Source organism: Bombus huntii, chromosome 12, assembly GCF_024542735.1.
Source record: "Bombus huntii isolate Logan2020A chromosome 12, iyBomHunt1.1, whole genome shotgun sequence".
NCBI lineage: Eukaryota > Metazoa > Arthropoda > Insecta > Hymenoptera > Apidae > Bombus > Bombus huntii.
In genome coordinates this window covers 7,295,238-7,310,425 of record NC_066249.1, presented here as the reverse complement: position 1 = coordinate 7,310,425, position 15,188 = coordinate 7,295,238, and the positions used below count along the sequence as shown (strand labels likewise).

Here is a 15,188-nt window from a genome sequence, read left to right as displayed (position 1 = left end):
AGAACGTAGCTCGATAAGCAAAACAACGTTACTGAAACAAAATTGGCCATTAGTTTTGTTTGGCTACCATCGGTAGCTGAATTAAAACAGAACGCAGTATCGATATATGTACACAGGTAAAGAAAACATACATCGGAGTTTCTTCACGAATGAACGAACGTACAACATTGAAAGGAAATAATTTAGTTACGAGTGGCTGATTGTTGTTTCAAACTCGTAAAAAATTTTAGCATCATGTCCATGCATTATCTCGTTGAGATATTGTGAGGGGACGCGTGCTGAGATCCGTCTAGACAGATCGGAACAAGCCGGTGGCGCGTCAATTCGACTTTAGTGTGGTTTGTCCGCACGCAGACTTTAGCCTCCTTCGAACCGTTTACGTCCGTGAACAAACTATTTCATCCGAAAGCGAGCAAAATAACGATAACTTTTAAAAACGAGCCAGATCGTAAAAGCAAGAGCGAGCTCCCAGGTTTCGGCTTTGGTTATAAGTTCGTATTATATTAGCCGGCTTCGAACGACTCACCATCCAATGGGGACGCTCGTAAACCCAGGGTTAACATTCGGTCGGGTTGTCAAGTGAAAGAGTGGCTTGAATTTCGTTGGGATCACTGTGAACGACGTTATAAGTACGTTCGTTCGGTTATACCCAGCGTTCCGAGGCTTTTGTTCAAATTAGAGCTACCGAATCTCCGAATCGAAGATCGCTTTCGATCATAAATTTCTCAACTTTCTAACATCGTTACTTAAAAATTATCACATATGCGTGGAAGGACGCGTGTTATAATTTTATCACAACACGTTAGAAAAGCTCGTTAACAATTAAAGAGAATCGTATTTCAATGAACACGGCTCTTGCCAAATTTTTCGATCTTCTATAAAAAAAAAACTATTCTAGTATTCAGAAAGAAGACTCGCAACATGGTGCAAATCGATATTATAATAAATTATCTACAAAAAGTGTATTTAAATATTGGAGTTTCTTTTGGGTCTCTTTATTGCCGCGAACTCATCAATGGTGAAACCTATCGAAGAAAGATTAAAGATACTACAAAACGTTATTTTTCTTTTACAATCAAACATAGACAAGAATCGTTTGCGTTATGAACCGTTCAATTTATAAACTCAGACACATCGATTACTCTATCTGAAATTTGCGCTCTAAAAGCTTGTTCATTTGTAAAACGGAGTTAATAGTAGTCTGTTTGAAGTTACGTCGTTGAAGATTTGGTCCATAAGAATATTCTTCCTCCAGTTGGTCCGTTTTATGTCTCTCGTCGTTAAGATGACGTCGGTCAAAGTCGTAAGACGCGAAAGCTATAGGTAATCAGTAACAAACGTTCGATTCGAGGAAGTGGAATATAGTGGTCGAATTGTGTTCGAGAAGAATAATGATCTTTCATTAACTGAACGTCTTCAAATAATATTTTATACGGTAATTGCAATCGATATAATATCTCGTATATGCATACACAGCTAAGTAATAGTCTTCTGACAACGACTACTGAATACTGGTCTTTGTTTCAAAGTCTTCCAACAGGGGAGGTCTTCTTATCTAGTCGTTAATTTTTTTATAATTATTTCGTTTTAGCGCTAGTTTCCAATGGTTGAAGATTGACACGTTGGAACTGCGAAATGAAAGAAAGTAGTTGAGATTGTTTTCAATTGTAGTAGTTTCAAACTATCTGAACATTTATACTTTGTAAGTAGTATGTACGTACACTGTTTTAAGCGAAATAAGATTACCTATCAAAAGCACGCGATACAAATATGTGAAAGTAGCAACGAGAAAGTACCAATTGCTCTTTAACCAGTAAACGATTCACACACTTTATGCATCCTCTCAAGTAATAAAATGTCTTCATTACTTCTTCGTAATATCTTTTACAAAACAATCAGATTTATTTTAAATGTAATTCGGATCAATAAAATAGATATAACGATATAATAAATATATAAATAAAAATATATCAAACATAAAATGCAAATTAAATTTATGATTCGGTTCATTTATCCAATTATCTCTCCTTTACCCAAAAATAGATTTTACTTATCAGGTTAGAATTACGAATATTTGGAAAGTCAGATTGAAAACCAAATTAATCAACAGCCACGCAATTAATGAACACGAGGATACAATTAGCAATAATATAAACGATCTGTATACATGTACGTCTTAAAATACGCAGAAACAGTTTGATTTATAACAACTTTAAAATAACCTACGGCTAATAATTTATCAACGAAATTTCGACTTCTATGCAATTTGTCAAGAAAATGATCGTTTCAGTTTTGAATATAATTTAAGTATTCGTAAAACATTATCGCGATTAAGGAAATTACTCGAAGCACAGCAGAGTAATCAAAACCGTATAAAAAATGTATTAAGGGACTTTTATTTTTATTTTAATGTAAGAGATTTAAAGAAACTCGAAACAAACAAAACAACCCATACAATTTAAACCAGTACTGCGCTAATGTGTTAAATGGAATTTGGAATAATTTAATGGGATTGAAATCCATCACTTTCAATATAATGTATACTAATGTATATAAACAAATTTTACGTTTCATGAAACGAGATGTGTGATAGTATGTATAATAGTAATGCTCCCAATCTTATTATTGAGCTCGAGATAATGAAAACAATAGAAACTAATTGCTCTATGTATGGAGGGTGAGTTTCATAGGTGAAGCAGAGGGGAGCTCAAAGTCATAGCTGAAAGTCAACGCAAGCAACAGGTAGGTAATCCCGGTTTTCAATGTGTACATATCTACGTACACATTACATGTATATTTATCAACAGGCAAGTACATCGAAGTAAATAGGTTATGAGCATGCGTATTAAATGTATCCTTTCCATACCCATCCCCTCCGTCTGTAATCTTATTTTTACTGACATCATCTGCATACTGGTTCGTTTAAGTCCATGCAGTCTCTTTTAGGATTTTATGTTTTAAAAATCCCAAAAAATTCTTAAATATTTTTTCAAGTCTCTAGAATATCATCCAATAGTTTTTTATTCCTTCGTGTTACCTTATTTTTCTTAAGCAGAGCGAAATTTAAACAAAAATATAGAAACAATGGAAAATTATTTAAAATCACTGCTCGAGAATGACCTAGTAATGCAAATGGAGCGTGAACCATACTACGATCCCGTATTGTAAATATTGTATTAATGGATGCTTTCAAATTTTAATGTTCTGTGATTCGAAAGATGTTGAAGAACGAATGAATTGGCGAAACGAGCTTCTCAAACAATAGTCCTTGATTATTACGCGCTTGCGTGATATTTAATGAAACTTTTAAAGCTTCATTAAAGAAGTTTGCGGTTTTATTACACAAAAAACTAAAAATGCAGTTTATTCTTAGTAAAATATATTGCAGTAATATTTTGCTATGTAGTCACCTCTATAAATGTCTGATATCAAATTCTATGCACATCGTTCTAAGCATATTCTATTTGAAAGCAAGTTTATAGCAAAATACATTGACATCATTAATACAATATACACAATATCAGGAACTGATTCATTGTACGTAATAGCGATATGCATGCTCAAAAGATAGAATAATAGTAGGAAGATTATTACTACTCACTGGTTAGCGACTGCGGCAAGTGGGAGATCGTTGCGGTATGGGGATGCATCGGCGGTAATTTTCTGGAAGGAGGAATACTGATGACACCACCAAAACCAGTGTGTATGCCGTTGCTACCGTGACTGCTGACCGGTGAATCGCCACTGCTGCTATCGTAACTACCCTCGATACTTATAGCTGGCTGAGGAATAGACGAAACTCGATCGTTTTCTGCACCAAATGGCAGTGGATCCACCTGTTAAGGAAAGATCAATTACGATCGGGGATTGACAAGATACAGGCGACTTGTTTGAAATTATAGCAGCTGAGAGCTATACAGAAAACATAATAGCAATTTTCCTTATATTACAAGTATCCTAACCCGGTGTTAAGAGCGTGATGAAATACGAAATAATTATAGCCTCTCGCAATTCTGTTCGTGCAATTACAGTATCAGCGATTCAAAGGTTCAGACCAATAATGTACTCCTTAATCAGATGATTTATTTCTGAAAGGCATGCATGTTCCGTGAGATTTATACAATCTGGCCTACTCTCTTTGTCAGACGTGATGACAGTTAGAACGTCTGGGCGGGAAAAGTGAAACGAGAATATGAAGTAACGATACCTTCTATCCATCAATTTCAAATGGAACGCGGAGTCTTGAATGTTATTGTATATGGAGCAAGATGAGAATACGGAAATATATATATAAATACAGCTACTTACAAAATTATCGATAAAAATGATTAATTTTGATTAGGAAAATTAAAAAATACTTTTCTTCAATTTCCTTTAAATTGTTTAAATTTGTTGTAAAAGTTTGTCACTTTGTGCAATCTTTTTAATAGAGAAAGACCCAAATTACGTATTAGTTAATATTTCTAAAGTAAATTTTCTAAAAAATAGTTGTTATTTATATACGAATTAAAGTTGTATTTTTATACGTGATTGAATGAAAATTCCACCTTCATTTAAATATTATAAAACATCGCATGAAGCTTTTATTTCAAGTGTTATATATACTACAATCAATTAGATGATATTAATGAAGCTCCAATTAATTTTACCATAGTTACAATTATATATATATTTTCTTATATGTATAGTGGTTAATTGATATATTCACATATTAAGTAAATAAAATATATTGCATGTATAGATATATGTATAACATTCAATTTACATTGTGACCAAGTACGTACTGTTTATTATATTGTAGAAAGCATATATAAAAAATTGATGTTTTTATATCTTAAATAATATCGTAAATTTTAAATTCTGTATGTATTTCTAATATGTAAATTAAAAATGTACCTACTGTTTCATATGATCTCCAAACTTTCGTCTTCTTCAATTTCTACAATTTAATAACACACAAAATATTGAAATATATGGATATCGATACAATTCTGCGTAGTGAAAGATCTAAAATCCTAAATCTACTGCAATAATACAAAATTATAAAGACAATAGGAAACCTATAGATTTTGAAATTCCGATCAGAGCCATTAAATACATTTCGACTCTAAACTGAACAGAACTCATGAATATCAAATACATAATTCTATCTAAGAAGAATTGACTGCATTTTATCTTAATTTGTATAGATATTCAATTAATTTGTACAGATACACAAATATTGATGAATACTCATAGAATTCGTAAAATTTAGAAAAGAGATATTTTCATAGTATACATAGCATAAAATTCATAGAAGAGATATTCATAGAATTCATAAAGTATTCAAAAACTATCTATGTTAAGAAATCTCAAAAAAATAAAAGCATCTCACTAATATGAGTAACAAAATATTTTCACAAAGATACTTAGCAAGCATATAAATAGGTGTAAGTAAATACTTTCTAACAAGAAAGCGAATAATTTTTTATTCATACATTTCAGATATGTTTTTACCTACAACACTTCTTATTATTTGACTAGTTATTACAGCTTTGCAAATATTTTACTTTATAGTGTAATAATATTACTTTAGGAATAAACAGTACATATTTTATACGAATTATGAAAACAAAATATTGCTATCTATATGCTCGCCAGTGTACTTACAAAGAAAAAGAAAAAGACTAACCTCTTCTGCCGCTCTGACTTTGACTTCGTCCTGCGCCAGTTGTCTTCTTAGCTTCGTCTGCTGCGCCATCACTCGTTGCCGATCGGCTGTGATCTTGCACTTCTCACAGTTACAATAACGATACTTGCAGTACCTCTTGTGCGATTTTAGAGTGATCTTCAGCCGATGATTGCGACATCGGGCACAATTTCGTGGCGCACGTGGTCTTGGCGTGCTGTTGGTGGACGACGATGCGTCCGTTTGGACTCGTGTGGAAACCACCTCGTCCCCGTTTTCCATGCTGTCCTGCGAATGTTCCAGATGCTCAAACGTGTTTGCACCATTTGACTGCTGGGGAACCAGGTTTGCGGTTCTGTTTTGCTCGTTCTCTTCACGGTACATAAGTGACCTCGATTCGAAGTCTTCTCGTCACAAAGAATAATTTCGAAGAGATGCTCCAAGCACAGCTCTACGCTAGGCTGTCGATTCGTTAATCTTCTAATATTTTATGCTTGTCGAAAGAATGTACATTACATGTATCATTCGTTCGAGGTGCGGAGAATCGATCCTCGGTACCGTACGTTCCTATCCAATTCGAGTTTCACATTCTGCAACATGAAAAAAGACAGGATTTTTGTAGATAAGTAAGTGAGATCGTGCCACAAATAATCAAATTAATGTTTTACTATCTACGAGAGCTACTAGGAGTTATACCGAAAAAGAGAGAATATATCTTTTAGAATAAAAAGATCTGAAAGGTTGTGACGTTTTCCACGATCGATACATGTATTACGTAAAGGATTACTTTATTTTAAAAATACAGTGATAGTGGCATTTATAAAATGTTATATATAATACAAAATGTATGAAATATTATAAAAGATTATAATAACAATCTCGTTCAATTATATCTATATATGGAATTTATTCGTCGCATCAATGTCATTGCATTACATTGATTATTTACGTTAAGTCTACTCAATTGATGACCCAAAAGGTCGCGGTTCAAACTTCATCAATTGAGATGATGGTAGATAGTGTTATCTAGAAATATTTTTTTAATTGTACCAATGCATTTACTTCCAGCTAGACGAAAGACCGCTTAATTGAACAACTTTACCTTTCACTGAAATACCTAGTAATGATAAAAATTCCGATAGGCTATACAAACGAACTGTCCAATCAAATGTCGCCACATTAAACACATGGTACTTCTTTTATGTCTGAACGTTGGTATTTGTCTTTAATTATTATTATTTCTGTTTAATAATATATCTACCATATGAAAAAGTATCCTGAAAACTTCCATTAATTGATATTACATTACTATAACATTGAGAACTGACATCGTCTATATACAGTAATTTCCCTGTTCGTATAAAAACAAAAAAAAATGTGAAAATTCGTTTTGAGGAAAGAAACATGTATCAAGAGATAAACAGTAGCATCGACAAGAAAAGATAGCATGAATGTCAAGATACAGAAAAGCTAAACGCGAAGTTCGATGCTTGCATAATAAAAGCTTCCTGCCAGAATTTATGAATGGTTAATAGAAACGGCAGACGGTGGTTTATCGAAAAGATACAATAGGAAATGGAACTAGTGCTAATGCTATACAACCAAACAAAAGTATTATCAAGTATGTATTTAGAGAGGATGTAGCAGCGGCTTTAACAGAAATTTCGGCTGAAATCTGAAACCTATTGAATATTAAGCATATGTGACCTGTATGTACATATATGTCTACATATATTACGAACAATGTGTAACTACATAGCATAACAGTTTCTCACAAGTAGTTTTTTTTCGTGTCTATAGAACGTAACTCTGACTACATCCGAGCTAAAAATCTACAGAAAGATCTACAGAAAAGATATTGTGCAAGTTTTCGTTGTTGCTATTATTGCCACAGACTTTTGCATAGTAATCATTCACAGGATACACATTATAATCCTGAAGCATAGCCAATCAACAAGCAGTACTAGTCCGTCGTCGTAGGATTCAGCATTGTTCAATTTAAGTACTCACAGTACGTAAGGTACGTTAAACCCACGAACGAGTGGCACGTTTATTTTATTTCTGGTTCTTCTATTGATCGAAGCAGGAGCATTTGAGCTTTGGTAGTTTCCTAATTTCGTTAAAGGCGTCTTTCACGAGCACGACGACTTTAGACGACTCGATAGTACGAGGATGAGTGATAGTGCAATAAAAAAATTGATTTATTGTGAAAAAAGATACCAACGGCGGCAACGAAGAAGAGCTTGGCGACGAATTCGACTGGCAACGTGCAATCGTTGGAAATCAGCGCGTCAGCACCGATCGCCCAGTGACCAGAGAATATTTCGAGTCTGACCCGTTATTCGCGTATCGAGGAAAACCAAGATTCACAGAATTCAATTAAGCAGTTAGTTTACTCGTTGAAAAAGTACGGCATGTACAAACCGAGAGCTGGAAACTTACACGGAAGGTACAGGTAAATTATTAACCGCAAAGTATCTAATATACAGTCTAATATACGATTATAAATTGTCCTATATAAGAAAATCATCGGATGAAATGGTGAAGGCCACAACGATATTAGATGTTAATAAAGTCAAGTAAGTCGCTTTCAGTTTTATTCTGAATGATAATGCGTCTCGGAAATGTTTTCAGATGTATCGTCAGATGCATCGTAAAGAATTTAAAAATATAAAATTCAGGTCTGCTTTAATAAATAAATTCTTATTTAATTTTAGTTCTTTGGTAAATTTGCTTTATTCCAATGTAAAGGAAACATGAACTTTATAGTTTTAAACTATATTTTTCATATGTAATGTACATATATAATTCCATTGATACAAATAGCACATAGTTGGTCTTGGGCCTTGTAGCTTTATTAGAGTTTGTTGCATTTGTACTAATTGTATAATTATAAATAGAACTATTATATATTATAAATTGAACTATTACATAAATAGGTAGCTATCATGGATTATATTGAAATCAGAATATTATTAACTGTGAATTAACTGCAAATTATATTATTAGTAAGCTAAAATCACATTTAATATAACGATAAAATTGTATTATGTAATATAACATTTTGTATTGCGTAATTTCTTTTAAAACTGGTACATTACCTAGATTAGTATTAAAAAGCAAAAAGGACCAATGATTTTTTAAAGGAAAATATATTGTATTTCAAAGAAAATGGCAGAGTCTTCTAAACGATAATTATGGCGACTGAAATTCTTTATTTTATTTATAATAATTAATATTGTACGAAGTACTTTGCGAAATGCTGGTGGATAGTGATGATGGATTATGCTGATTTATGAAATAATTTCGAAAATTTCTATTTATCTGTGATTCGATGACTACAAATAACGTTTGCAGAAATCTTTATCAATAGTGGAATCATTAAAAAAAGTTATCTTATCGGATTGAACAAAGTTACAAAATACATGCTAGTCTCGGTTTCCACGATACACATATGGATCGATAACTGCTTGTATCTTGTATACATAAACGTTAGTCTACTTCCATATTTAAGAGTGAAAACTTTCAATTCAGTTGCATAAGTGCTTCGATTTCAGAAAATCAAGTATTCTAAAATATTTAGCATTGGAGTGTTCAACTAATAAAGACATTTTATTCGTTAATTTACACGATATAGTAAACGTCACATTAAATTTTATACTTGTCTGTAAAAGTCAAAGGCTAATTTTTTATTTCTTCTTATTTTATTCTTTATTGTTTCCATTAAAAGAATTATAATAATAAATTGATAAATTAAATTAGAATTACAATTAAATTCATATATGTATCTATACACTAAGGTACATATTCCACTTTAGTTCAAGATCTCTCTCAATTGTTCGTGCACATATTTTTCATGCGTTTATAATCGTCATACTTTGGAACGTATTTTCTTACCTACAATTATTGCTATTAAAAAACAATGCGACAGGAAGCGCAGTGGAACGGTTAGTCGCAGTGGAACGGTTAGTAAAAATAACATAAAAGAAGCGTAAAGTAGCGAGTATCAAATAGGAGCAAGAACACAAAATAAGGTAATAAAGAATTTTAATATCTTATACCGCATCTTATCTGGTTGAATTTTGTCCATTAACATTGGACATAGTATAAACATTTTGCACGAACTCGTTACAATTTCTTTCAGATAACAAAGAAGCCTTAACGTTTTTCGGAGAAAATAACATTATATTTTAATAGACCGGTAAAACAAGAATCCGGAAACATAAAGTGTCACAGAACTACCGTTTTATTTCTTTCCTCTTTCTCTGGCTTCTTCGTAGTTATAACCTTTCCATTTTCATAGAAATGATACATAATTCGGGTACCAGCATCAAAGGTGCCGGCGGTGATCCAGCCCAACAAAAGGAAACAAACGAGTAACCTTCTTCGCGGTTCTGCAACGGTCACAAAATAAACAATGTCTTCTCCAACGCCAACTATGTTTCTTGTTGGTACACGTCGCGACAATCACGTAAAAGTATGTATATATATATTTGTTCAAAAATATGAAGACTGCTTTTACCAGATTTTGTCTTAAAATGTGATTTATCACTATTAAAACACACTATAAATATCTGTAGAAATTACTTGCAAGAGTCATAAAAAAACAGTTCTGATAACAGACTGTGTTCTGAGATATCCTTGACTACAAGAATATGATATTAAAAATTTATTAATATAAAATAAATGTATAACTACAGCTTTTCATTATTTGTATCCTCTTTGAATGTTTATTGAATAAGAAACAACGATTTTACAGAAAATAACTATGATTATTCGTTCAATAGGTATTTATGCTCAGATAAATAAATTTAATCGGTAGTTCAGTAAACCGGGCATTAATTAAAATCAAAATCGTTCAGATAAATAAAGAGAGAAATTCTACTGTATCAACCAACATTATTTACATTTTTCTGAAGTACAATTTCGAATCAAAATAGAATCTTATATTTAAAAAAAACTACTTTTACTTCATCGACAATTAAGTGACAATAGAAAAGGTATATTTTTACACGGTCAGGGCTGTCTTGCACAATTCAATCAGTATTGTTAGCGAAATTTTACAAGTCACTAATTGTTAGTATTAATAAATATCTTTGCGTAGCGATAACAAGTTTGTTAATAAAAGAAATGAGACTTTACGAGTAATGTTTACAAATTATAAATTATTCGATTATTCAATCTGATGAAAAATTATAAAACTGTCAAAAAAGAAAATGCTCCTTCAATTGTATTTACGATTTTTTACTTATCGGTTCTTTTTTTTTTTTTTTACTTTATCGTTATCATGCGATTTGGATATATCATACAATATCAAAAACCACTAGCACAAATTTATTTAAGTGACGTCGCAATCTTCTTATCGACTGCCTTTGCTCCTCTTTGATTCTTTCTGCAATATCAAACCGTATCGGCCAATTTCGAACGAAACGCGAATCGAATACTTCATTCGTTCGTTTTGTTCTTTTATATATCCACCAGTTTAATTCTTTCGGTTCTTCTTTCTTTTTGTTTCTCAATGAATCTTCACCGTGAAGATTCACTCTATCGAAAAACCGCACTCTCAGAGGCAAGAAATACATGTTGCGCCATGTTAGGTATACATTCAGCAGATTCTCGCTTCGTTTCGGCAAGACCATGATTAATCGTCCCTGCTCTCTTCCAACTTAGCTACGCTCCAACAACGTTTAGTAAGGGATGATACGATACGAACAATAGGGCAAAAATGTTTATCAGGAAATATTTTCTCCCGGTTTAACCTATCAACCGAGGTAAATGAGTTATCTATATTTATCTATGTAATATATAAGATATTCGAAATACGTATATTATAATCGTTATAATATTTAATGGTGAAACAAACCTTCGCTTTTGTTAACTAAAACAGATTTATTTTTATTAACTTTTAGTTTTGTAATTGTTTGAAAGAGATTTTCATCAGAAATTTCTAGTTAAAGGATGATTCGGTCAATGGCTTAACAAATATGGATAACAAACTAGGTTAACAAATATGGTTAACAAATATGGATAAAATAGGATGACAAACATAAAAAGTGATATATTACAGTTAGTGCGATACATTGTTTGATATACATACATTCATTAGCCGTCTATATTGTAATGCAACATAAACCTATGTATCTAAAATTTATAATAACTAACATACACATATTTATTACATTCAACACACAATCACAAGATATTCAAAACATTGAAAACTATATTTAACTTTTGAATAATGCGGGATTTAAATACGTGACGACTGCTCGTCTGTAGCTTTTTACTCTTTAAAAATGAATCTACAATAATCTATTATTTATCAAAGGCATTAGTTTCTATGCTATTAATAAAATATTGTGTACTTACAGCAAAGTAAATTAAAAAAATTTTTATTATTATTAAACAAATTAACTTTTATACACAACGTTGGGTATAAACAATACATAGTATTGTCTTTTATACTTTATTAACTGACTGAACGATAAGTGTGTTTATCTTTGGTGAAACTGCTCTTAAATTTTAACATTATATCTGCTTTTAATTATCTATTAATATCATTAGTAATTAGTTAAACACAAAATATTTCCCATAATTAAAAAAGAAATCTGCTTGAAAGTAATAAAGAAGAGAAAACACACATTACTTATACTATTTACTCATTAAATGGCTAAGAATACAGATAGTTTTGAAGATTACGATAATAAATGAAAGATATCTTTCAATATTCTTCATTTGTCTATTTCTTTCTTGCATCTTTTTCTTATTTTTTATCACTTAATAACATAACTGCTAAATTGACTACAATTAATAGTCTGTGAATAATACAGGCCTTTTCATTTTCTTTCAATCTCATTATTTGTCATGATAAAAAGTTTAGACAAGTTGAATAGATCGATTTGTGAGTGATCGGTCAAAGGTCAACTGTATTTATAATTCGATTATATAAAGCAGCATAAGATTTTTGTAATTGTAAATAAGAATATATTAGTGGCAAGTGTAAAAAACACTTTTGATGACAGATAGTATTATGTAAAAAGTAGTATCGAGATATTTTTGTACTAAATACGTTAACTGATAGCAAAGTAGTTCTGTAAAAACACTCTGATATATGATCTATGATGTTAATAAATATCGTTACATAATTGCATAGCGTTGCAAAATTATCAAAGCGTAATTAAAATTTTTAGAAATGATTTTTTTGTTTGTAAAAATTTCAGCTGGAAAATAGATATTATTTAAAATTGTAAAATAATTACAAATAGTTTCCGACTTAGCGTTTTATTTCTATTTCGATATCTTTCTGAGAGTTCATACATATGTATTTAACAGAAACGTGAGACACCTGGCTGTACGCTATGTCTTCTGAAAAGATGTATCTTTGATAATTTTGATAATTTTATGATGCGATGTACTGAATGCTTTAAATCTCCTTTAAAGCTAGTTTATGTATTTAATAATCAACTCTTCCGTAGTATAAAACTCAAAACATTCAGATAAGCTGACAAATATAGCACTATCAATTTCGCGTTACAAATGTTATTATGTTATTAATGTTATTAATAAGCTGAAAAAGTTGTACCTGGTGTTAGAAACACAAAAAATTTTGTCGGAAAAAGAATAATTATATTGTAACTTGTTCATTCTGATTTTTAGTCACTTTATTACACCGAGCAGCGCTAACCAACAATTTTTAGTAAATAACAGACCAAGAAACACAAAACATGTTTTATAATTTTGTTACGGATAGTATACGTTTAAGTTAATCGTCAAATTTCTTGAAACTACAATTACGAATAGAATGCAGAATTATATGTATATAGAACACTACTATATGACGTAAATGATAATTTTCCCTAATTTTCTTACGTATCATGAAGTGTATATAGCACATGAAGCACTTAAAGAATCTATTTGAATATGTGTACATAGCTACAATAATATTGCAGTCATGTCTCCTTTTCAAAACTTTGCAATAGCGCAAGGGAAAACGAATAGTTGCGATGCATTATTCGTGGGAAAGTTATTACCAACTCAGACGCATCTGGCTACATGTACAAAATATGTATAAAGACTTTAACTCAGCCACCGTATACAGAAACCAACAATTTAGCGGCACGCCTAAATGAACGGCCATGAAATTGATAGCTACTTTGAGATACGATCAACGCTTCACTGGAATAAAAAGAAACCAAAAGCAAATCAAAAAGAAATACAAAATACCGTGATCTTACCTAATGTTATCGAAGTAAAAATTTGCTTCTGACGAGATTGTTTGTTATACTCTCAAGTTCTTGGCAACCAATGAACGCTGATGCTTGAAGTATAAAACCACAACCGTCAGGAAAACACTATGTTACACATAACCTTGAATTATAATTTTATGTGTCCACCGAATGACATAGTTTTTTCGATAAAATAACGCGTTACACACGTTCTATAAAAATACGTATACTAGTTGATACCATACGATGAGTACTAACCTTGTATTGCATTTTCGCGGGAGAACAATCACATGCGCGCGCAGCAGACCGACATGTTTCTATATTCCGTCTTGTCTTTTTCGTACACGTACACGTCAACGCATGCACATTGCTATTAACAACACAAACGCAAAACTACGTAATACGATAACAATCACCGGTTCGTTGGCAAATATTCTTTCCTTCTTTCTGTCACCTTCTCTTATTTTCTAATTGTTTCTATTACACTGTCTCGCTGGCCTGTTGCACTGCTCAGTCTTTTCATATTATCTCTCTCTCTCTCTCTCTCTTGATTCGAACGATTGATAAAGACAATTCAATCAAAGATCATGATCTCATTAACACCACGCACTAGTTTTGAAATGAAAACGACAGATCGAAAAATCCGTGGCAAATAACAACGTCGCACATCTAGTTCCGCAAAAAACATAACAACGCACGTCGAACTTCCGCCTGCGCGCCGCGCACTTCAAGTGTCTCGTCCCGTACCGTCGTCTTTCTCATGCCCGTGTGTTATTCTATTCTCCTCCTACTTCTGCTTCTCCCCCTCATGTAATGAGAAGCGGCAGTTCCCTCCATTGGAATACATTACAATTGATTCTTGTTTTATCTTTTTTCGTCGATGATGTTCGTCAAAATACAAGACTACGAGTCTGTATAGAAAATTGACCGTATTGCTCTATGCGAATCCCTTTCTCTTCTTGGAAAGCTTTCTAACACTATAGCGAAGAAATATCACGATACATCGCACAACAGCGTGCAGGAGCGTGAAGAAGCATGCCGAGTATCCGGCTGACGTAGCTCCATCGGGTGGAATACGTTCGAATGAAAAGCGATGGTTTGGTAATATACTGAGAGAAGAATCTAGATGGTGAAACGTGGAAAAGTGCGAGTGGAACGAATACGACACACTACCGACACATTTAATGCGCACTTGCATGCGGCCCGTAACTCACTAAGAGTGCTGGTAGCAGCGGCACGCCGACGAGGTGCATGGTAGCCCGCGGGTACCGGCTAGGAGGGGGCACGTCTCTGGCACT

The 15,188-nt window shown here is 32.5% G+C and overlaps 1 protein-coding gene across 6 annotated transcripts in view; it reads right to left on the bottom strand.

Moving 5' to 3' along the window:
* LOC126871811 (doublesex- and mab-3-related transcription factor 1Y) overlaps positions 1 to 15,116 on the bottom strand; it is a 98,462-nt gene extending 83,346 nt beyond the window's left edge. For 2 of the 6 annotated variants that reach the window (XM_050631072.1, XM_050631071.1), the window contains exons 1-4: positions 13,900 to 15,112; positions 5,672 to 6,258; positions 4,901 to 4,939; positions 3,602 to 3,836 (exon numbers count right to left, since the gene is read on the bottom strand). In XM_050631072.1, the coding sequence (XP_050487029.1) occupies positions 3,602 to 3,836; positions 4,901 to 4,939; positions 5,672 to 6,052 (655 nt within the window). In that variant the 5' untranslated portion in view covers positions 6,053 to 6,258; positions 13,900 to 15,112. Of the gene's footprint in view, positions 1 to 1,578; positions 1,629 to 3,601; positions 3,837 to 4,900; positions 4,940 to 5,671; positions 6,259 to 13,899 lie in introns of those variants that run through there. The other 4 variants (XM_050631076.1, XM_050631073.1, XM_050631074.1 and 1 more) reach the window with 4 other exon arrangements.
* Positions 15,117 to 15,188: the final 72 nt, after the last annotated feature.